This window comes from Prionailurus bengalensis, chromosome A2 (genome assembly GCF_016509475.1).
Source record: "Prionailurus bengalensis isolate Pbe53 chromosome A2, Fcat_Pben_1.1_paternal_pri, whole genome shotgun sequence".
Taxonomy (NCBI): domain Eukaryota; kingdom Metazoa; phylum Chordata; class Mammalia; order Carnivora; family Felidae; genus Prionailurus; species Prionailurus bengalensis.
Window position 1 is genome coordinate 135,052,584 of NC_057348.1, and position 22,961 is coordinate 135,075,544.

General features: G+C 42.1%; 1 protein-coding gene across 1 annotated transcript in view; it reads right to left on the reverse strand.

Moving 5' to 3' along the window:
* Positions 1–18,837, reverse strand: part of WNT2 (Wnt family member 2) — a 44,790-nt gene extending 25,953 nt beyond the window's left edge. Inside the window, exons 1-3 of the mRNA XM_043589326.1 lie at positions 18,453–18,837; positions 15,873–16,099; positions 10,400–10,677 (exon numbers count right to left, since the gene is read on the reverse strand). Coding sequence (XP_043445261.1) covers positions 10,400–10,677; positions 15,873–16,099; positions 18,453–18,535 — 588 coding nt within the window. The 5' untranslated portion in view covers positions 18,536–18,837. The remainder of the gene's footprint in view (positions 1–10,399; positions 10,678–15,872; positions 16,100–18,452) is intronic.
* Positions 18,838–22,961: the final 4,124 nt, after the last annotated feature.

Genomic DNA, 22,961 nt, shown 5'->3' on the forward strand with positions numbered 1-22,961 from the left:
GGTTACACAGCTGAGACCCAACATCACGCCTTCCCAGTCTGGACACACTACCTTGCTGATGCCACATTCACTCTCTTTTGGTTTATTCCTTCTCTTTGCAGCAACTTCTTGAGTAACTCCTTCAGGGTGCATGGGGGATATGTTGTCTGAACTCTTGTGCGTCTAAAACGTCTTTATTCAGCTTTCTTACTAGACTAAGAGTTTGGCTGGGTATAGAATTCTGGATTGAAAATAATTTTCCCTCAAAACTGTGAAAGTATTGCTCCACGGGCTCTGGCATCTAGTGGTGCAGATGGGAAGTCTGATGTCTGGCTGATTCTTTGGCAAGTGACTTTTGTTTTCATTTCACTTTGTATTTTTTTCTACATGGAAGTCTCCAGATACTTTCCTTTATCCTGGGTGTTCCGAAATATCACCATGGTATTTAGGATTTGAAAAAAAATTAATCCTGCTCAGCTCTTAGTGGGCCTTTTCACTCTGGAAACTCATGTCCTTCAGCACTGAGACTTTCTCTTAATATTTTCCTCCCCTCAAATCTTTTGAGTTTCTTTATGACATTCTAATTAGTCAGCTGCTGAGCTTTCTGAGTTAATCTGTTATGCCTTATATTTTCTCTCTTATATTTTTAATACTTTCTGGCTTCTTGAGAAAGAAATTCCATTAAAGCAACACTCCTGGCTCTCTCCATTCCCTTACTGATTTCTCTCCAAGGGAGTAGTAACTTGTCCATTTGGTGGGTTTAGAGGAAGGACAGGGCTTGTGTGCCTGAGTTGCTGCTAATTGGGTATCTGCCAGCCTGTGGAGAAGATGAGTTATGATCAGTTCCTGCCCTCCAGCAAGGGGATCCCTGCAGGGGCTCCAGCGGGCAGCCTGTGACAGGGTGAGTAAGTCTGTCCATTTCAGGGGTGGAGTGCTAGGAAGTATTTCTAAGCTTTAAAGCTACATCCCCTAGTGCAGCTTTTTTTCAGTAGAGCAACAGACATTTTTATTCTATCTATCCACCTTCCTGATCCATTTTTCAATTGGTTCCAAATTCAAGTGGGAATGATGGGTATTCTTTATGGATTCCCTTAAACTCCATTTGTCTTTTGGGCTTCTTTTTTCTTTTTCTTATTTTATTTTATTTTTTGAGGCAAAATTGGTATATAACATTATACAAGTTCCAGATGTACATAATTTGACATCTGTATACATTATAAAGTGATCACCACCAAAAGTCTAGTTACCACCCATTCTATAGTTGACCCACTTCACCCATTACACCCACTGCTCAACCCCCCTTCCCCTCAAGTAACCAACAATCTGTTCTCAATCTATGAGTTTGTTTTGTATTGTTTTGCTGTTCATTTTGTTTTTTTAGATTCTACATAAGAATGAAATCTGTATGATATTTGTCTTTCTCAGTCTGACTTCACTTAGTATAATACCCTCAAGATCTATCTGTGTTGTCACAAATGGCAGGATTACATTCTTTATGGCTGAGTAGTATTCCACTGTGTATATATACCACATACTATTTATCCATTCATCCATTGATGGTGACTGTGGCTGCTTCTAGATCGTGGCTATTGTAAATAATGCTGTGATGAACATAGGGTGCAGACAGTTGTTCAAATTAGTCTTCTAATATTCTTCAGATAAATACCCAGCCATGAAATATCTGGATCATATGGAAGATCTATTGTTAGTTTTCTGAGGAATCTCCATAATCTTTTCCTGGGCTTCTCATTGTAATTTCTGGGGAGGTTTCTTTGACTATCTTTTCCACATTCTTTCCTATTTTCTATTTGTCACTTTTTCAAAGCATCCATTCTTGTAGTTTATGGATGTTAATGTTTTCATAAATATTTATGAGGTGACTAATTAGGCCTTTAAAAAGTTCTCTTCTCATCCCTGAATTATTGTGTTTTCTTCATGAGGTCATTTTTCCTGCAATTTTTTATCTTTTTCTTTCATGCTGCTGAATTTAATCAAATATGTGGTAGTCCTTGGACAGTCTTTTCATATTTAAGAATGACATCATAAAAAGGTGTTTAGGAATTCTGGTTATATGGGTGGAGTTTGTGGGCCAGAGAGGTTGGCTTTCTGGTGAGTCTGTAGGACACTGGCTGTTATGCTGGAGACTAACTCTGCAAGGCCTGGGAGGTTAAGCCAGACTTCCAGGAGTTGTGCTCATGGGTGGAGGGAGGGGATGGAGTTTGTTATTCCACCTATGTGTTTTTCAGTTACTCCCCATTTTCAGTACCATGCTTCTCTCCTGTGCTCATTAGTATTCAAATTTTTCTCAGGGCATCTTGGCTCCCACTTTGGCTATTGCCCCATCTGCTTTTTCTTCCCCCCCTTCCCATCTGCTTTTACTCTCCTATACTGTGGCTTCTCCAACCTTCTTCATCAGTTACAACTTCTTCATTTGCTTCCCACTTTCCAGAAATTTCTTTGGATCTCTCATTTCTTTGATCATTCTCTTTATTGTTGATTTAAGCCATTTTGATCCCATTGCTATAATTTTACTGAGGTTTCGGGAGAAAGATGTGAGATACTGTATGTCCCGTCCACAGCCTTGAGTCTGCACTGAAATATCTGGAAGGAGATGAGGACTGTGGGGTGGGGGGTGGGGGATTTCCCCATTTTCCATAGATATTTAACTGCTCCATTTACTTTTGTTTGAGCAAGTATTGTTTCATAACAGGAAGAAGGAACACTAGAAAGAATTGGTTACAATGACTTGCTATCTCTCTCCAGTGTGTGATGGTGAAAGCTTCTTCCAAAAACAGAACCATGGCATAGGTCTTGTTTTCTCTTGTCTTGAATCTTTCCTAAGGACGACTAAAGGATCTCTTGTGCTTCCTTCTTCGATTCTTAATGGCTGCTGCTTAAAGGTTGCTGTCAAGATTCAGTCTTCTCTACCTCCTCTTGCACCTTCTCATGGTCCTCGTGGCTTTTCATGTCACCAAACTGGCCAGCAGGGTCTGCATCAACCCCTCTCCCCTCACCATTCACTTAATCCCATCTCATTTTTATTCTGTGGCATCCAGTGAAGAAATACTTACTCATTTGACATGACTACTTTAAAAAATAAATTTGACTCCTAAGGACAGCAGTACTCTTTCGGTGTTTAGCCTCATAGAAACCATTTTTTTAGCTTACCAGATAACTTTTCTGAAAAAATCTTCAATAGGCTCATAATTGCTTCAGTGCTAAAATCTTACTTAGCAGATTCTTTATGTGGCCCTTAAATGTCTAATTTTGAGTATTTGTCTAAGCCTTTGGTTTGCAGAGGCTATTTTCTTTTTTTTAATTTTTGTTTTTACTGTTTGTTTATTTTTGAGACAGAGACAGAGACAGAGTGTGAGCGGAAGAGGAGCAAAAGAGAGACACAGAATCCAAAGCAGACTCCAGGCTCTGAGCTGTCAGCACAGAGCCCAACACAAGGCTCAAACTTGTGAACCATGAGATCATGACCTGAGCTGAAGCCAAAATCAGACACTTAACTGACTGAGCCACCCAGGTGCCCCCGCAGAGGATATTTTCTACTCTTAGAACTTAAGAAACTTCTAAATATTAGCATTCTGTACCAAAGAGACAAAAGCCTATTTTTTTAAGCTATAGAAGAAGGTGATACATGCATTGAGTGAGCTAGAACAACTCTATTTTATATTTATTTGCCCAACTTACTGTCAGAGCATAATAATGCAGCAGAACATCCATTAGGGTCTTACCATATGTCAAACCATGCTAAGCACTTTATACTCACTGCTTACTTAATCTACACAAACACTTCATATTCACTGTCTTATTTAATCCACACAAGCATGTAAGGTATATACTATTTTTACCCCACTTACTTTACAGATGAAGATATTGAGATGCCTCAAAGCTGAGGATCTTGCTGCCCTAGGTACTACAGGCAGTGTGGCTGAGTTAGGATGTACCCAAACTGTGTCTGCCACCAAGTCCATGCCCCAAATCACTCTGCCGGTGTTTCTCATACTGGGGTTTGCCACTCCATCCCCTAGGGGTTCATGTTCTCTCGGTCAGTGAGTTTTATAAAGGTTTTTACGTGTAGTGTTTGTATATCTAACTATAGTCTACAAAGAATTATTTTCCTGTTAGAAAGACAGACTTCTCCCAAGGAGAATGAAGTTTTGGTCTCTTAAGTCAGCTTTTCTGAAAATGGAGCCCAAGTAACCCCAGGGTGTCTTTGTGCAACTTCTTTACAAGATATCTCTTCCTATCAAGGGCAATCAACCCTATACTGTGTGAAATATATGCCAACTTAACTATTGACCTTGCCTTAGAAATTCAATTTAGAATTTATTTTAGCTCCTTTATGCTATGTTTTAACTAAATTACTTAGTTAAACTGGGACATTCAAAGTGTTAGGACTTCACTTTTTAGTTGGGTGTATGCCACAAAGCAACTAGTATATTTCTGGTCTTATATCAGTTTTCCTGAGGGAAACACACATTAAAACATTTAATTTTCAGATGCTGGCTTAAAGCCAAGTACATTTATTAGCAATTAAGTCTTTTTGACAGGTCCACATCTCTAAGATGAGAGTTAGTGAAAATCAGACCAACTTATATCTTTCAAATATACCTGCTCTGGGACCAGGAAAACAAGGGATATTTATTAGCAACCTGTGCAGTTAATTTGCATATGCAATTATTTATTAACTGTCTTGAGCACTGTCATTCTTCAAAAACACTAACTGTGGGTGGGCTTAGCTAGGAAATATAAGGTGTGGAATTTATATTTGAGGAATTCAAGAACATTACCGTTGACTAACCATATATATAATAATTCTTATTGACTAATGAGGCCAGTCTAAAAAAATTTCTATGAATAATAGAACTTTAAATGGAACTGTAGCAATTTTGTGAAGAGTTATTCTCTGCTTTAGGTCTTTAATTCTGGTTAGTTTTTGATTCATATGCTCTATAAAGATCTATAGTATCAAGCACATACTATTTTTAGGTCCAAGAAGGCAGGGCTGGGGTTGATGGAACTGATCTACCTTTTTTAAATGCATTTAATTCTACAAACTAAGACTAATTAGAAAACAAATATCTTTTAAGTGGGATTTGTGCCTCATAAGGATGTTCAACATTATTTAAAGGAGAGTTTAGATGAATACGAGGTTAAAACAATCTGGCTTTGTAATTCAGTTTGGTTTTATCATTTTCTATTGATATTGCTTACTTTTTGATAATGTGGTTTGTTTTTAATCATGTCCAGTTTTCTTGGTTCAGACCAATTATTAATTATTTATCTTAAGGGTCATCACAGGAAGTGGTATCTTGAAAGTTTTATTAGGCCCAAGATTTACTTGCCTATAAGGCTGTGTTTATGTCTTGGAAAATATCCATTTCTTTTGACTTTGGACATGTTTCCTGTAGGCAGAACTTAGAAGTATCTGCTTTTGTGGGCCAAGCTCAGGGGAAAGGACACAGCACTGACCTTGAGAGGCACGGGTTTAGGCTGGGCATGGAACTAGAAACTCTGGATCCCTCTACCCTCCAAACTTCTCCCATGTAAAATGGGAGTTAAGTTTGAATTTCAGATGCTGAGTTAAGTTTGAATTTCAGATGATCTCAGCTAGTAAGTAAATTCACTTTATTTGCTAATTGCAGCCACCCTTTTGGCCTTGTCTCTTCATATGCAAAATATGGAGAGTAAGGCCTTCTAGTCCTGCTTAAAACCTAGTGTATACATTTTATTTTATATGGAAATCCTCTTTGGGTAACCTGTCTAAAGTCATGCTCAAGTATTACAGCCAATATTCTGATTCCAGGGCCCCAACTTCCATACTGCCTCAGTCAAGATGCCGTCAATAGCTAAGAACTCCTAATGGATAGTGAATAGTAATGTAAAGATTACATTAAAAATATAAATATCAACACAGTTGTCACATCCTAATTTTTTATTAGTATACATCAGGAAGCGTAGTATGTACATCAGCCCTTAGATGTATATTTAAGGCTGAGGATAAACTCCGGGAAGTAAGAATTTCTTATAATTTTCCTAATCTGCTTTTTAAGGCATTAATTCAAACACATTCCAGAACATCTGAACTTTGAAATCTTTCACTCTTTCAAAGGGGACTCCAGACAAATTAAGAATGCATGAAAGTGGAACTTAAATATTAATTTCTCCCCCATTGTCCTATGCCTTCCTGTTGCTTTCCCAAGACCTCCAAATCTCTCTGCATGGGGTTGGAGGCTCAGATCTGGCAGACTCAAATTTGCAGCCTCAGCCCCTATTAACTCTCAGTTATGAACTCCACCCTAGAGCTCTTGTCATTCCTCAACTTTGATGTTCTTTCTGCTCCAGTATCTTTCTTGGCCGTACAGTTCCTTCATCCTGGAAAGCATTTTCCCTCTCTCAACCATGGGAAATCTTTATCTCCAGCTCAAACACCCAGTTCTTTTGTGACACAACCTTTCTCTCCTCTGGCTAACTGGCCCTTTGGCTGATTTTTCTATTATTCCCCCCGCCTGGAACTTGCCGAGCTTGCCCTGTGACTTTGTCTCACTTGTCCCCCTGATGAAAACTTCATTTCTTGTGGCCAGGAGCTTCTTTCTCTTATTCTTTTCCACATATGACTTAGTACTCAAAACTGCATCTTTCCCAGAGTTATTCCTTAATTATCCGTTGAACTACACTTAGTCCAATAGCACTTAGCTGCTCTCAGACCTGTAGTGCCATTAGTTGAAGTTTTCTGAATCCACCAAATAAGGCTAAGTTGCTTCAGGCATGCTGACAATGACTAGCAGTTATGTTTTTGGCATTTAAAACCACTTTTTCCCTGTTGTTAAAAAAGTTATACAAGTTCATTTTGGAATACTTGTGACATAAAGACATACACAAAGGGAAGAATATCATCATTATGCCACCTTCAAGGGCAGCTGCTGCTCTTTTTAAAATACAGAAACACTGTTTTTCTCAGAAATGCTCAACAGAGACAACATGGGAAGGTACACAAGGACATAAGGGTGAACACAACTGGGTTTGTACCCCAAGCCCTGTGCTTATGATTGTGTGACTCTCATTAGTCACTGCATCAGCGAAGGCCCACCTTGTCCTCTGAAAAGTAGGAATAATGCTTGTTTATATTCCTACGGCGTTTTTGGAAGATCCAATTACAAAACGTTTGATAGTATTTTGTAAACTAGAAAATAGTACATGCCTGTTTATTAGCATGTTTGTACCAAGGAGGAGTCTATGGACTCATGGAGCAATCGGACTGAATCCTAAATAATGGCTCATATTGGATTTGTGTCTGGCTCTATTACTAATGTTACAGATGACCTTCACTTCACTAAAGACAAAGGAATGAACTTCTACTGCGCACCACTGCATGTAAGCTTCTGTGCTGTTTGCCTTATTCTGGTTTTCCGTGGCACCATGAAATACTCTTTACATATGAGAAAAAGTGAATTTCAGTCAGCAAAGCCAGTGGTATTGCAAGATTAAAGCTAAGGTGGATCTGATTTCAAATCCCATATTCTTTTTATTTTCGCTGTAGTAAGAAAACTTTGGGGGAAAGTATTTTTATGGAATTCTTATCATGCAAATTTCCAGTGATTAAAGGGCAGGATTTGATTGGATACATGTATTATTCTGATACAGGTTCTCTTAGAAAAGTCAAAGAGGCTGCAATTGTTTCATCTATAGTAATAGATGTGATCTAGTTGTGATTATTTATGACTATTTCTAAAGAGTAGACTAATGTAAAAGCTCTTTTCAAGCCTATGAAAGGGAACAAATGATGGATATTGACTAAGTAACTTTTTCTTGTAATTTGTGTATCAAAATATAATTTAGAAGTTTTCATGGCATGGCATCTTTAGACTTAGACTGTTGAGAGAAACTGGAACTTCTGTCTTGACAGAATGTTGGTTTTGAACAAGGTAGTTTCTCGTTTTAGAATTTAACAATAATCTTAGAGGTGGAAAACTGGACTTGACCAGGGATGAATTTTCAAGTAAACGTGAAGGAAAAAACCATCGTTATAAATTCTGAAGCTGTGACTAAAATAAAATGATATCCCAGAATAGAGGATCTGAAATGATATTACAGTACAGAGACACATGAGGGTGCTCTAACCAGCTGCTATCATAAATGAATTCAGCTGTTCAAATACTAGGGGAAAATGAAGGCCTGTTGTGTATGGCAATGTTGAATTCACTTTGTAGTGTTGGCTAAACATAACCTTGGAATAGTTTTCTCTTTTAAATAAAATGTATTGGTTCCTCGACCCACATTTTAAAAGGTAGAAGATGTTCATATTGGACAATCTGGGAAACACTGAAAAGCTCACAAAAGGAACCGATGTTGCTATCTGGTCTGAGAGGCTGGGATTTTCTAGAACCAGGCCAGTTGGAGGCTTAGCTCAGGAAGCCTGCCTTCAAACACAAGCCCAGCCTGTTCTCATTTTGATTCCACAGACCTTCTGCTGGTAGGAAGGGGGAGTAGAGACTGGGGGTCTAATGACCGCAAGAAGAGAATTAGAGACGCATGTTTATCTCAATACATTTACTCTCATTAAAGTTCATATTCACTGACATCATGCATCTCCTTGAAAAAGTCTGCCCACCCACCATTAATTAAAGCCACATTTTAAAAAGTCAGTGTGTGCACTTTTATTCCAATCAAAAGTAGCCTCCTAAGTTTTGCAGAGTAGGCAGGAGAATATCTGAGGCCTGACAGCTGTTCACCTCTACACAGTGAAGAATCATGTGATTTATATTAAAAGTCATGTTAAATCAGGGCTTACAATTTAATAGCTAAGATCTATTGTCTTGAGGAGGTGAAACATTCAAAACCTAATGGCCTATTAAGCAAAATTAACATTTATTTTGATAAGTCAACATTCTTTTGGTTACAGTGTATGACCATATGCCTTTACCTTCGCAAACGGTTGGAGAGATCTAAGTATACACCCTGCTTGAACAATTAGCAGCACAGTCCTATCAAAGACACCACACTTTATAACTTATACATGTGGTATCAATGTCAAAACAGAGGTCAATGTAAAATTTTTTTAATCTAAACCACTGCACAAACAGTAATTACCAATAGTTGTAGGATTGCACAACCATAGTCTATATTCTTGGCAGTAGTCACTATAAGTTCATACATTCATGAAAATAAGGAATGTTGATATTTAAAGTTCAAGAAAGGTACTATTTGTAAACAGCTCAGGTCACACTCATTTCATTCCATGTGTTAAGCAAGACTTTCCTTCCAACTTCCTTTAAATGAGATTTGTTCTTTCCATGAGTCTAATAAAAGGGTTTTTCATCCAAACAGATCTGCATTCTTTTCAATTCTTTTTTCTATTAAAGCCCTCCTGGGGACCTTTCAATTTTATGCTGATCTTTCTTTATATATTAACGTCAAGCACATTTTTATTTTGTGTTGATAAAAGACAAATTATGGTTATCTCTTCTCATTGGCAATTCAATTATTCTAGAATGGTTCTGACCAAATATTTGATTAACGTAGCCAGTTTGTGTTTCTTACACGAAGAAAGAGATAATGTGCATCATTCAGATTCTCTAGTTATTCTGGTCATGTCACCATGCAGAAAGAAACGGTACATCAATAGATCTGAACACTGGCTCCGAAATGGTTTAATCCTGGGCCAAAGTACCCCTGGGCTAGAAGCTGAAACCTGAGTTCTAATAGACTTTTCTACAGACTCTCCATATGACCTAGAGCACCCAAGGGCCTCTTCATTCATCTGACAAATGGGGGTTAGGAGGTGAATAATACTGGATACCCATAGTACAGGAAGTTAGTCAGAACAAGAGGATAAGGAGTCAGAGCATCCCTTTGGGGTATGCCTTTCCCTGGTCTGCTTACTCATCCAGGCCCGGAAATGACAAGTTGGGGCTTTTATGAATGAGAGTTGGGTCTGTTTCTAAAAAGAACATCCCTGAATCTAGAAGTCAACAAGCCATGCCTGGTGAGTTGCTTTCATGATGAGTTTGAGAGAAGATGCTCTGGGTCTTGATTCCCTCAGACACAAGCATTCAGTGCCCCACTGGTATGTGGGATGAACCACTATCCTCACCCATAGATTATATCTTCTGTCTAGATGATAGAGTATCCAGAGGGGCCATAAGACACTGGACTCTACACAATGCAAAATGCAATGGGTGGACTCCAGCTCAGCTGTGGGAAGGAAGGTGGAGTGCGGGTGGAGACATTTCAACCCAGTCCATGGTATTCTTTAGAATATACAGCTGGGTGGTGGGGCGTGGGGTGGGGGGCAGTGGGAAGTTGGGACTGTACGGCATTTTACCAACTCTAGGAAAGCTTAAGATAAGCTCAGCTTAAGTGATTTATAAGGCCACGCAGTCTATAAAATGAGCACCATTGCTGTCCATACCTTCCTGCCGGCTCTGTTGTTGTGAAGGTTCATCAGGGCTCTGGCATCCTTTCCTTTCCTTTCCTTGGCATCCACAAATGCTCGGGCAAATTTGATCCCATAGTCAATGTTATCACTGCAGCCACCCCAGTCGAAATTTCCCTTGCTGTCCTTGGCCGTTCCCTTCTTCTTTGGATCACAGGAACAGGATTTTAATTCTCCTTGGCTACAGGCCCTGGTGATGGCAAACACAACTCCCGCTGAGGAGACGGCATAAACAAAGGCAGATTCCCGACTACCTGAAACAGAAATACTTTTCTTAAACATGGCCTGGAATTGCTAGTTCTGAATAACTTTCACACTATGGCTGTTTACCACTCACTCTACCTCTGGCATAGTCCACCCCCGGGCAAGAAGGTACTGGTGTTCTTGAAGGATTCTTGAAGGATTCTTGAAGGATTCTGGAAGTGAGCCAGGGCTCACTTTTGAATATGAATTGCTTCCGTATAATAAAAGCTTTTGTCAGTGTAGGTATGGGTGTGACAAACACCTTGGAGTAAATTAAGCGTATGAAAGGAAATGCAGCAAAAGCCTGCCCTGCCCACCCCTGGCTTTACCTTAGCTTCCTGTGCTAGAAGAGAGGAGCTCTCTCTAGGCTTTCATTTAACTTGTAATAGAGCCTGAGTTCTCCGATTTCTGTCATTCCACAAAACAGTTTGGTATTCACACTACTGTAGCTCTCCTTGAAAAAACCCTTCCAAATTTGCAGGCCTTAGTGAGGACACTCCTGTCAGATGAAGGGTCCAGACTGAAATACTGAATTCAAAGAAACCTAGGGCTGAGGTGGGAAGAGAATTCAGGCAGTAACCAGCTCTGTGTGTTAACACTGGGAAGCTTTGGCTCGGCATCAACTTTCACAAGTAATTGAGAGATTGTTGAAGGCAATATGCAATATCCTTGAGTTACATACTATGTCTAACTATTAAGGTGAATTTACTTTCTTCTGGAACACCTGCACTAATCACCGGTATTGGGTAAAAGACAGTGAAAAGCTTTTCTTTGGTTTTTCTGGAAGGAAACAAATTTACCGCCTATAATTAGACTTGGGCAAGAACCCTTTGGGGTGCTTTCTTAGAATTGTTCTTTATTAGAGCACAGGCTACTCTCCCTTACAGGCTGAAAGGTACATATTTCAGTGCAGTAACTACATTAAATTATTTTAATAATCTGTAGTAACTCATAACACGGTGTTGTGGTATAGTGACAGATATAAGGCTCTTTAGGGTCCGTGTGCACCTCATTTTTCAACTGGGGCTGTATTTCATTGTTATTAGCATGCCTCTTTATTAATGGGTGCTGCAGCAAATATATTAACAAGCAAAATAGCAGCTCAACAACCTAATGCCAACACAAGGCAGAAAACGGAGAGCCAGTCAGTGACTCCATGTGTCAAGACGAGTGTGACTTTTTGAACCACACAGCTGGGAGAACAAACCACCTTTTCGCATTGAAGTCCTGCTTGTTTCCGTTTGTCATTCGGTGCTAAAATTTATTATATGTCCCTTGCAATATTTGTTCTGCTAGTCTCATTATTAAAAATCAGGAAAACATATCTACACCATATTAAGTGGCACTTACCTCAGCCTTCAAAAAATATCTCCCCTGAAACCTCTAACCATCAAAAAAGGAATCAATCATGCCCCATATATAGGTAAAATCAATTATATGAATATTTGCCATAGGTAGCACTCTCCAGAGAGAGATGTGATGGTCGCAGAGCTCTTTTAAAGAGTCCCAGGTTCTATCATAAGGATCACAGATTTTCTAAGTGAACTGAGACGTTTCGCAAAAGAAGGTGATTAATAGATACTAATGTGGCTTAATCTCAGGCAGTGGCTTTCAGGTAAATAAACACTTTATTACACTCATTTTATAGTTTAGGAAAATGCCTTGTTGAGGGTTACCCCCTTGGTCTGCTAAAGCCTGGTTTTATATTTGGAGTCCAGAGCCTACATTCAGAGATATCACAGAGAGGGAAAATTCCAAATGCTTAATGTGTTAGCACTAGTCTTATTTTTTAAGGAGAAAGAAAAGCAATTTTGTGTGGTGGTCTTTTAGGGGAAAGGTATGGAAGATATGGATGTAGAGTGTTAGCGACCAGAGAGTATTTTGAAAGCAGTAAAGGAATAAATTGCCTACGTGCAGAATTCATCCTGGCATAACTTGCAAACAATTACATTGACTTGTTGCTGAAAGATGAAAAATCACTTAAAATCTGCTGTGTTTCAGAAGTAATTTCCAAAGTAAAAATATCACCTTTCTAAATATTTGTCATTTATTACTCAAACACATTACTCAATAACTAGATGTTACTCTGTATATTTACACACAAAATTTAGCACATTGACTGACTTTTCATTTTACCTCCAGATGTTTTGGTATCATGTATATATACGGCCTTAAGATGTTTTCAGTTAAATGTCTTAGATGCATCACTGAAATGCTATGTGTGAAATAGTAGCACATTTCAAGAGTTGGCTTTGTAACAAAACACATTTTGATCTTGGGCCTCTTCTTAGAAAAACGGATTCTTTTTAAAGCCATCACAATATGAAATAAAATCCAAATCTAAATGGTGGTACTTAATTTCCTGATGTGGTTGAAGTTTCTCTAATTTTGAGGGTGAGATAAGTCAAGAAATGGCTATCAAGTGCATAGGCATCATTTTTGTTTGGGGCAGAATTTGGGGAGGGCAAAATGCTAGAAACTACACCTTCTGGAAGGTTAAGGGTCGTTTAGCTCGTTCGTCAAACGCTTGCCTGTTTTTTTTTGGAAATTTACAAGGATGAGACCTACTCACCTTTTTTTTTTTTTTTTTAAGGCTTATTCTAGAATTCTAGAGGCGTATTCTTACAGGAATATTTTTAGGTTTACTAGTTTGGTCTTTAAGTTTCTCTGCCTATAGCTGGTGACAGTCTGTGGAATGAGTGAATTACAAGTGTTCCTAAAAATTCTTCTGTCATCTTCTAGCTCTCTGAAGCAAAAGAGGCAAACACATATTTTCCTTTTTTCCATGATCATGGTATATGTTAGTGACTTTTATGTTCTTCCTATCACTGGTGTTGGCCTTTGCCTTTCCTATCCATCTATAAGGAAATTTAGGTTTCCAAAAGAGAGTTCTTCACAACCTAAGATGTGAATTTCCCTCCAAGCAATTAATTGTAAAAATCTTTGGATAGCTTCATTGGAATTTCTTGATTATTTCCAGGATAAACTACTTTAGGCCAAATTCAGCCCTCCCATAACCAACACAAAATCATCACTGACAGTCATAGGAGTTTATATAAATGTCCAGGAAGAAATCTGGCCTTCTGTGAAGAATGGAAAGAAATTGTGTAGCATGAGTGTTTTAAGTTTTGAGTACTTTGGCAAAACACTCAGCTTCATCTGAAAGAACCCTGAAGGAAGTACAGCTTAGATTCTCTTATTTACCTGAGGCCTCAGGCTAAGTTGAACTAGCCCCCTTCCTCCAGTTCTAACCTCTTCCCTCTCAGCAACCCTACAGCCAGGATTAAAGGATTTTACAAATGAATTCCCAGCTTTCTAAGACATGCTATCTTTAGGATCAGTAGGCAAAACTGCTTCTTTTGATTTGTGATCTAAAGGTTTTTATTCAGTATGGAGATATCTGAATGGATTTTCGCAGACAGATTTTGGAGGCGAACATTTTGTCAATGAGAAGTACATTTAATTTGTAGTGATTGAAAAATGATTGTGAGCACTTTGGAAAGGAAAGTCCTGATACAGCGTAAACACTGAGAGCCTGTACACAACGTGCCCGAAGATCACGTGTGCTAGGTACTTGTAAACTCTCTTTGACAAGGTCCAGCACTTTAATTGATTCACTGGTGAGCTAATCTAGGTGAAGTCTTAAAATTCCATGCAGCTGAAATTGACTATTAACCTTTCAAAAATTTGCGATCTCATATTGAAACTCCAAAAGGAATGCAGAAGAATATAGTTTTTAAACTAGAGGATAAAATTGCAGAATATCGCAGTAAATTAACTTTAGGGATACACTGAGTGAGAGTACTACGCCCTTGGGGGATTTTAGAGACATTCAGTTATGCATTTGGCCTCATAAAACCCTAGGGCTGTGATGATTACATGATAGAAACACCCTCTGTTAAGCATTACCAAGTGTACAGCCTGGATGATGTTCTTAGGAATGGGGGGGGGGGGGCGCAAAAACAAGTGTAGTTTCCTGTTTCTGGGGTTCGCACATGAACTGTTGTGTTTTCAGTCAGATTTCCAGTAGCAAATGGGCCATGCTACTTCTTGAAGAATGCTAATGCCAGCTTAAGGGATGGGTATTTTTGGGTAACTGAAATCTAATTTTCAGTTAGTTTGCTTTGATTTTTATACCAGCTACTTCCCATATTCAGAACTTTTAAGAAATTTGTTATGTAATTAGATAGTGTTTAATGTTCCTTCTAAGTAAAACAGAAAAACAAACATGTACGCTTGAAAACTGTGTATTCATATTTCTCACCCCTATCCTCCATAAATACTATTCTGCCTAAAATGTGCCTAAAAAACATGTGCTCACAATGAGTTCATCCATTCATTCAACCATTCAATGAATGAATGGTGTCTGTAACACACAAGGCATCAAGCAAGTGCAGAGAACAGAGGCTAGTCCCTACCATGCAGAATATACAACCTACTGGGTAAAAGTGTTGAATTTAGACACAGAGTGACTCAAAGCTGAGTAGCTGAATAGGAGGTGAAAGGTGTGAGCAGAGATTGGTCTCTGCTTCTTAATAAGCACATGTGTTTTTTGAAATATTTTTTGGTTGAAAAAAATTTTGAGTATTCCACCCTTATCTGCTCAAATCCTCTAGAAGGTTCAAGTCCTAGAAAGAATAAAAAAGTCAAGAGAGGGGTGCCTGGGTGGCTCAGTCAGTTAAGTGTCGGCCTTTAGCTCAGGTCATGATCGCACAGTTCGTGAGTTCAAGCCCCACATGGGACTCTCTGCTGTCCGCTCAGAGCCAACTTCAGACCCTCTGTCCCCCACTTCCTCTCTGCCCCTTTCCCCCCATCTCAAAAATAAATAAGAACATAAAGAAAATTGTTACCAAAAAAAAAAAAAAAAAAAAGTCAAGAGGGCCCTATGGCTGCTTCCTCCTTTCTCCTGGAGACAAAATCTGATTCTGGAGGGACAGGCAGGGTTGTGACAGGATATGGATGGACACCGCAAAGAGCAAAAAGACACCAGCCTGGGGCACTGTATCCTAACCCGTGACTGGCCTCCTCCAAAACTTTAGGCACGTTCCTTGACTTCTCTAGTCCTCATCTACAAAACAGGGACCAAAAAGAACAAACTTCTGGCTAATTAAATGCAAGAAAAGGTGAGCAGGGACTTTGAAGACCAAGTGAGGGACTTGTGTGTGAGAGGACAGCCCACGGAGCTGCACGAAGGCAGGAGACTTACTTCGGAGCAGGACCCTGCCGAAGAGGCTGTGATCTCTGTCGAGGGTGTTGCAGTTCCAGCGGTGCTGGCGGAACTGGTGCTGGCACTCTGCAGTCCACTCGGCCACGCCTAGGCCAATGGCACGCATCACATCTGGGTGTCGGTGGCACAGCTGCCGCTGGCGGCTCACCAGGCCTGGCACATTGTCACACATCACCCTGGAGGAGCCACCTGTAGCTCTCATGTACCTGAAAAGGACCAACACAGAGGTGGAAAAGCCATAATCAGCGACGGCTGGTGCCAAGTTTCCCAGGAGACTAAAGAGTTCAAAGCAGGGCTCAAATACGAATTCCTTATCCTTTTGGGGATATCAGAAAGCAAGAAGGGACACAGCAGGCATGGAGAGTGATCTGGTAGAAGCTGCCCCAAAAACAGAGCGATGGCTGTGTGTCTTAGACATGAAGCCAGGGCCACCTGATGGTGATCTGGCCAGGGTAGAAGAGTCAAGGTCTGCAGTCAGAGAATGGAGTGAAGGGGAGGGGCAGTGCGTTTTGGGAAGAACCCTTCAAAGGCTTTTCCCAAGAAGGCTCTGATCTCAGTGACCCAATATGTCTGAGGTTCCCTTTGGGGAAGTCGACTTTTTTTTTTTAACTTATTTTTTATTTATTATTTTTTTAATGTTTATTTTTGAGAGAGAGAGAGAGACAGAGTGAGACAGAGCGTGAACATGGGAGGGCAGAGAGAGAGGGAGACACAGAATCTGAAGCAGGCTCCAGGCTCCGAGCTGTCAGCACAGAGCCTGATGCGGGACTTGAACTCAGGAACCGTGAGATCATGACCTGAGCCAAAGCCAGACGCTTAACCGACTGAGCCACCCAGGTGCCCCTGGAGTCAACTTTTAGAAGCAGCTTGCTCCCATTTATCTGACCTAACGTTTAAGTGTCTTTAGAAACTGTCTGTATCTGTCTAATCAACACCTGCTGGTATCTGATGTTCCACTCTCCTCACAGACATGCCCTTCTTTCCTTACCAAAGAATCCTTTAAATATTTCCATTTTTCCAGCTCTTTTTGGCTTTTATAGAGGACCTTTGGAAAAAATTCTTTCTATTGTTATTAAGGACACTAAATGTTTGGAAGAATCAAACAGTGTTATAGCTCCATAAAGTACTTTTGAAAAGAAACTTTAACAAAAAATTACATCATCATCTCTACCCAGATGTTCTCTATTAGTTGTGAAATGTTTAGAAAGGTACCTTTTTATATAACCCAAGCTGCCATAGGTGTCTTTTGAAGCGATCAAACAAGGAGAATGTCTTTTTCTTGTATTTTCATTATTTTATATGATCATAAAATCGTTACAGCTGTGACTTCCAAAAAATATATTTAAGTGACAGCTGAGAGACAATGTGACAAAAAGCCTGGGCAATAAATAATGTTTATATGCCCATGGAAACAGAAATAGTCATTTTATTGAAAAATGGTCACTCTGATAAATCAATCTTTGATCCTATGTCAGCAATGTCAAGGCTAAACGCCTTTCTGTTCAAAGCGGCTTAGGAAGGAATTGAACCTCTCTTCCCATCAACGCTTTGCCTTGCTCCTTTGAAGAGCTCAGGATCTTCCTAAAGTTCCCTGCTCTAGTCTTTAATTTGGCTAAGACTTCTTACTTTGGCCAGATTCTTTAAACAAGAGCCCACTATAATGGGTCCTTCTGAATTAGTATTTTAGTATCTGTTCTGAAACTTATAGGTTCAAGGACGTTACAGACCTTAACAACTCCACCTCTTTTCAAGATCAGAAGGAAGGGAAATGGAGTGAATCTTCCTTTGGAACTTTGAAGGACGCTAGGACCTGTTACATATCGACATTCTGCCCCTCCTTTGCTATGCACAATAACTAAATAACAGACCATGCAACGGACAGCAAAGTTACTCTTTGGGGGTGATTATGAGTTTGAACAGGGTGGCATCTTAGAGCCCCCTGGGGCTGGATCTTCGCGTTAAGGTGGTAGTCTCTACCTGCAGGCAAGGCGTTCTTCCGCCCCACGGGGTGAAGCATTAGGAATGTGGAAGGACGGGAAATAATGCAAAATCATACGCGTTGGTTTGTGTAGCTCTTGACTGCCAGAATTGGCCCATCGGTTTATCTTGAGGCTATTCGGAGGGGGTGGGGGAGACGGTTGTAGTTTTCAAGGTGAATTTTCACACACACCCACACACACACCCACACACACACACACCCCCCCCCCCCCACGCCTGTGCAACAGAGCTAGAGACCCGGCTAGCGTGTCTCTCTACGGGATAAGAAATTGGCTGATTTTGCTGTCGCTCAGCTGGATCCAAATCAACCAAACATCCGAGCTCTCATTTGAGGGAAATTGTGGGTTATTTTTTGGAGTTGTCAAAGCTGGAATGTCTTCCGAGGAAAAGCAAAGGAAGGGGCTGAGGCTGGGGCGGTGCGAGAGGACAGCAGCTGGGGTTTGGACGGGAATCTCGATGGCTGTGGCCGCGGGGAAGCGCCACCGGCAAAGGTCTCTGTGGCTAGTTGCGTTCCCGACTCCCGTCTCCAAAATCCCCCTGCACCCATACGCGTGGACTTACCACCATGAAGAGCTGACCTCAGGGGTGAGCCAGGTCAAGAGCAGGGGGAGCCAGGGCCAGATTCCACCGAGAGGGGCGTTCATATTAACCCCCTTGCGTCCGCATCAGGTCAGACTCCGTGTGCGGGCGCCATGCGTGCCCCGAGCAGAAGCGCTCAGCGCCGGGAGCGCCTCGTCACGGCCGCAGGCGCCTCGCCGCGCCCCCGCCCCCCGCGCGTCTGCGGCGAGTGGCGAGACTCGCTGATAAAGTTTCAAACCACCAGCGGGGCGAGCGATAAAGGCCAGCCCTGGCCGCCTCGCCCACAGCCCAATTCCCCAGGCGCTGCGAGCTCGGGCAGCCCGAGAGCTCTCGAGCTCTGCGCGCCTGCCGCGCGCCCCAGTCCGTTCGGCTCCCCGCCTGCCGGGAGCAGCCGAGGGAGGGGGTGCGGCGCCGGGTGGGGCGGGGGGCGCGGGTTTTACACAAGGGTGGATGCAATGATGGCAAGAGGTGTCTGGAGATGAGGTGAGGCGGGGAAGGAGGAGCACCTCTGCGTGGCCTTGGGCACCCGCGGAGGGAGGCACCTTTCGGGAAGCTCCTGGTCAGAGCATCAGTGGGGCTCCTGCCACAGGACCGGTGCTCCAGATAGGCGGATAGGCGAGGCTACCCTCCGGCACACGGAAGTCTCCGAGAGTGCAATGTGGGAAAATGAAGGAGAGGATGAGGAGATAACTGTGTACAGGATGCAAAAATCCAGGGATGATTTTCAACTCATTGCTCCGCTTCTCTCCCAAAGCCAAAAGGAAGAGCGAGTAGAGATTTGGGGCTGCCGAGTAGTTGCCGGGCAAGGTTGGGGAGGGCGGGGCCAGGCCTCAGGGAAATGAAGACCTGTGGCCTTGATTCCTCAGAGCTGGGCTTATATACAGAGCTCGCAGGGTGGGGAGCCGGGAGTCCATGACCCTCCGGACCTCACCCAGGCAACCTCAGCCAAAGTGTCTGGGGAAGATGCGGTTTTTACGCACACTCAGTTCCTCCCCGGCGCAATGGAGCGCACAAGATCACATAGGGAGGAACCAAGGCAGCACAGAGCTGCCGGGGGTCTGCGCTCCAACGCGGGTCACGCCTTTGCGCCTTGCGGGGGTAAGAGGACCCTGGGTCCTGGATCTGGGCCCCCGCACAGAGCCAAGAGAGGCTCAAGCTCGCGGGTGGAGCATCTTAAGCAGCAACTGGCTTGTAGCCCCGCCGTTTATCACCGGAAAGGAAGGAAGACCAGGAACTCGTGGCGGCCGTGAACTGTTCCATTGCTCTCTTCCTGGGGTGGAGGGACCCGCCGCCCGCCCGCCAGGGGAGCGTGCCTCGGGGAATGGGGAATGTGTGTGCGTGTTGAGGGTGGGGGTGGGCGCTGCATTGTTTGCAGGGCGAGTAGGGGTGGCCGTTCAGATAGGAAGGACGGGCTCTTTCCCCCCCTCCAACGTCCCCCCCCTCCCCCCCGGGCCTGGACTAGCCGGAGCATCAGCCCTTGCTGGGCGCGAGCGCGGTGAGAGGCTGGATGGGGCCAAACTCAGAAACGCCAAAAACCTGAAAGATGCTGTCATCGCCACCCCCATCCCCCCCGCCGGTCCCTGGCAGGTCCAGCCCCTCCCAGCCTGACCCAGATACATCCCTGTTTGGGTCCGGAAAGGGAGGGGAGGGAAACAAGCACCGCGCCACCCACGACTCGGGAAGAGCAGGGCTCTGCGCCAGGGCCGCTCCATATCGCTGGGCCGCGACCCAGGGGAAGTTCTGGTCGGTCTGTGCCGGTCGTGAGGGAGGGGTGAGGAGGGCGCGGGGCAGGAGAGGGTGGGGGTTGCATTTCTACTCACAGCGTGTGCTCACGCTGGTGGTGGCGTGTAAAGCAGGGTGAGTGATGTGATAGGCACCAAACAGCAAGAAATAATCTCATTTACCTCTTTGCTGATGCTCACAAACCTCTTTCCTGGATGAAGTAGAATAAGCTACAATTTACTTCCACTCTACTATGTCCTGTCTCTTGTAGTAAATCCAGACACTTGGGACATGTGGGAGAAATGAGTGGCCCCAGAGGAACCATAAGTTGCCCAAATTTCACTTTTACTGGCAAATAACATAGGGGTGTGGATGTGGATGTTGGGAAAGGTAGGCAGCTGTATGCTTCTGTCATGGACTATAAGACCTGAAACTACCCAAAAAAGCTCCTCAATCTCCAAGTTCCACCCACCTCAGCACCTCCTGTGCTCTCAGCTAAGGGGAGTTAGAAATACAAGGAGTGTGGCCATCAGTTTAGAGGCCCTTGCTCTCCACCCAGGGAATTATTGAGTGGCCAGGACATCTGCCCTTCAGTTGTTGGTGAGGCCATTGGAATGACCTAAACCTGAAACAGACCTCCTGGAAAAAGAACGGACCATCCCCAAAACTAATTAAATCCACTTGAAAGGACTTCATCCTGGGGCAGGAGAAGTACCACATGACTTGCAGAGAAGGAATCAGCCTTGGGTAAAAGGCAAAAGCTGAAAAGTTCAAGAGAAGCTAAATCCAGATGTGAAAAAAAGGTCCACCCAAACACCCCTTCCTGACCTGTCTGGAGGCAGTCTGGACCAGATGACTTGTCTCTTCCAGATCTGTGATTATATTTCCCTTCATTCTCCACCCCTATTCACTTATGACCCATTATTAGCCTGTTCAACTCTTCGTCCTGCATAGCAGGTCTGACTTTCCTCAGTCCTCATCTGTACCTGTCCTTCAGATGGACCCTTCACTTTGAAGACAGTGTGTTCAACTACTAGAGGAAGTTGGGAAATGCTCAAGAAAGTTAAGAGGAAACAAAGTTATTGCAATTCTCATTTCTTTTGCAATAAAAACTACCACCCTAAAGAAGAGTTAATAAATAATGAAGTAAATTGCATATGACTTTAGCTATGCTATAGCAGATGATGAAGTAAAGAAAGGCAGGGTTCAGAGTGCCACTCCATCTATTGATGTCTGATTTTTTTTATTCAATGAGAAATTTCAGAATTGACTGTAAAATTCATTTACAGTATACAGAACCAGATTCTCTTTCTGGAGATTAATGTTAGTTTGCTTATAACTTCAATATAGCATTGTAGCCAAATGAGTCAGTCTATTTTCTCAGTTAGATCCATTGTTTGTCTAATCTCCCAGGGCAGAGAGAGAACTAATTTACTACCAAACCATCTCCACCCTCTAAAAATGGAGAGTTACTTCTTCAACCAAATAGTCATTTGTGTTTCAGTCTGAACTGGCTTCTTCCTAAGGCAGTGACTCCTAATTTAGCTACTCACTAACCAATGATTCAAAGGTCTAGTATCTCCAACTTAGATTCAGTGACCTTAAGAGAGAACATTTTGTATTAACAGGATGGGTCAAGATGGAAAAGAAAAAATACATCTTTTTATTTTCTAAATCTATGAGTATCATATACATTACAACATAGATTACATATAAAATAACAACATAGAATATTTATAATTATAATCTTTTTTTACTTTATAAATCTATACAACTAACAGTGTCACATACATAACATTAGTTGTTTGAAATTTTGTTTTCAATGCACTTAAAAACATTGTCCCTTGGGGCGCCTGGGTGGCTCAGTTGGTTAAGCGGCCGACCTTGGCTCAGGTCATGATCTCACAGTTCATGAGTTCAAGCCCCGCGTCAGGCTCTGTGCTGATGGCTCAGAGCCTGGAGCCTGTTTTGGATTCTGTGTCTCCCTCTCTCTGACCCTCCCTGTTCATGCTCTGTCTCTCTCTGTCTCAAAAATAAATAAACGTTAAAAAAAATTTTTTCCCCTTTTCCTCTTTAGTCAGTCCTAAAAAATTTTATTAAGTGCATTCTTACCTATTCTTTGTCAGAAATTCCTCTTAGAAAAAGTTAAAACTATCAGTGATTCAAATCTCAGTATGTATTTAAATGTGCACCAAAGACTTGCTTCTAGCATGGGATGTTCCATGACTATCCTGTAATTGTCCTGGTTTTTCTGCCGAAAGGCACTTTTTTTCTGAGGTGCAAGAAAGCGGAACCCATGTCTTAGGGAGAAATTAGAGTTTTGAGTTGTTGAAGCAGCTGAAATTGGTGGGGTAGCATATCTGTAAGTAGGTAGCTGTGAAAAAGGGAGCCCTAAAAGTCTACATGAAGACTCACCATGGGTCCTTGGCTAAAAGCTGAGCTGAATATAGACATATTAAGATTCTGCATAGCCTAGTAGAGATTGCCTACTGCATATCACACAGTGTTGAAAGACATTGAAGTTCCATCTCAGTGGGGTGGAGAACATCATTAAGCTTTTCAGCCATTCACTTTAGATGTTAGAAAGATCATCTCTTTAATGTAAGCGGCACACCTTTGTGTAGAAGTATGATTTAGGTCAAAGATTCAAAACTTTGTTTCCCCACCTCACATACTCAAACAAAGAACAAAAACAAGATAGGCCAAAGGAAATTTACAAGAATAAAACCAACACTCATTAAAGGAAGACAACATAATCCAACACCCATT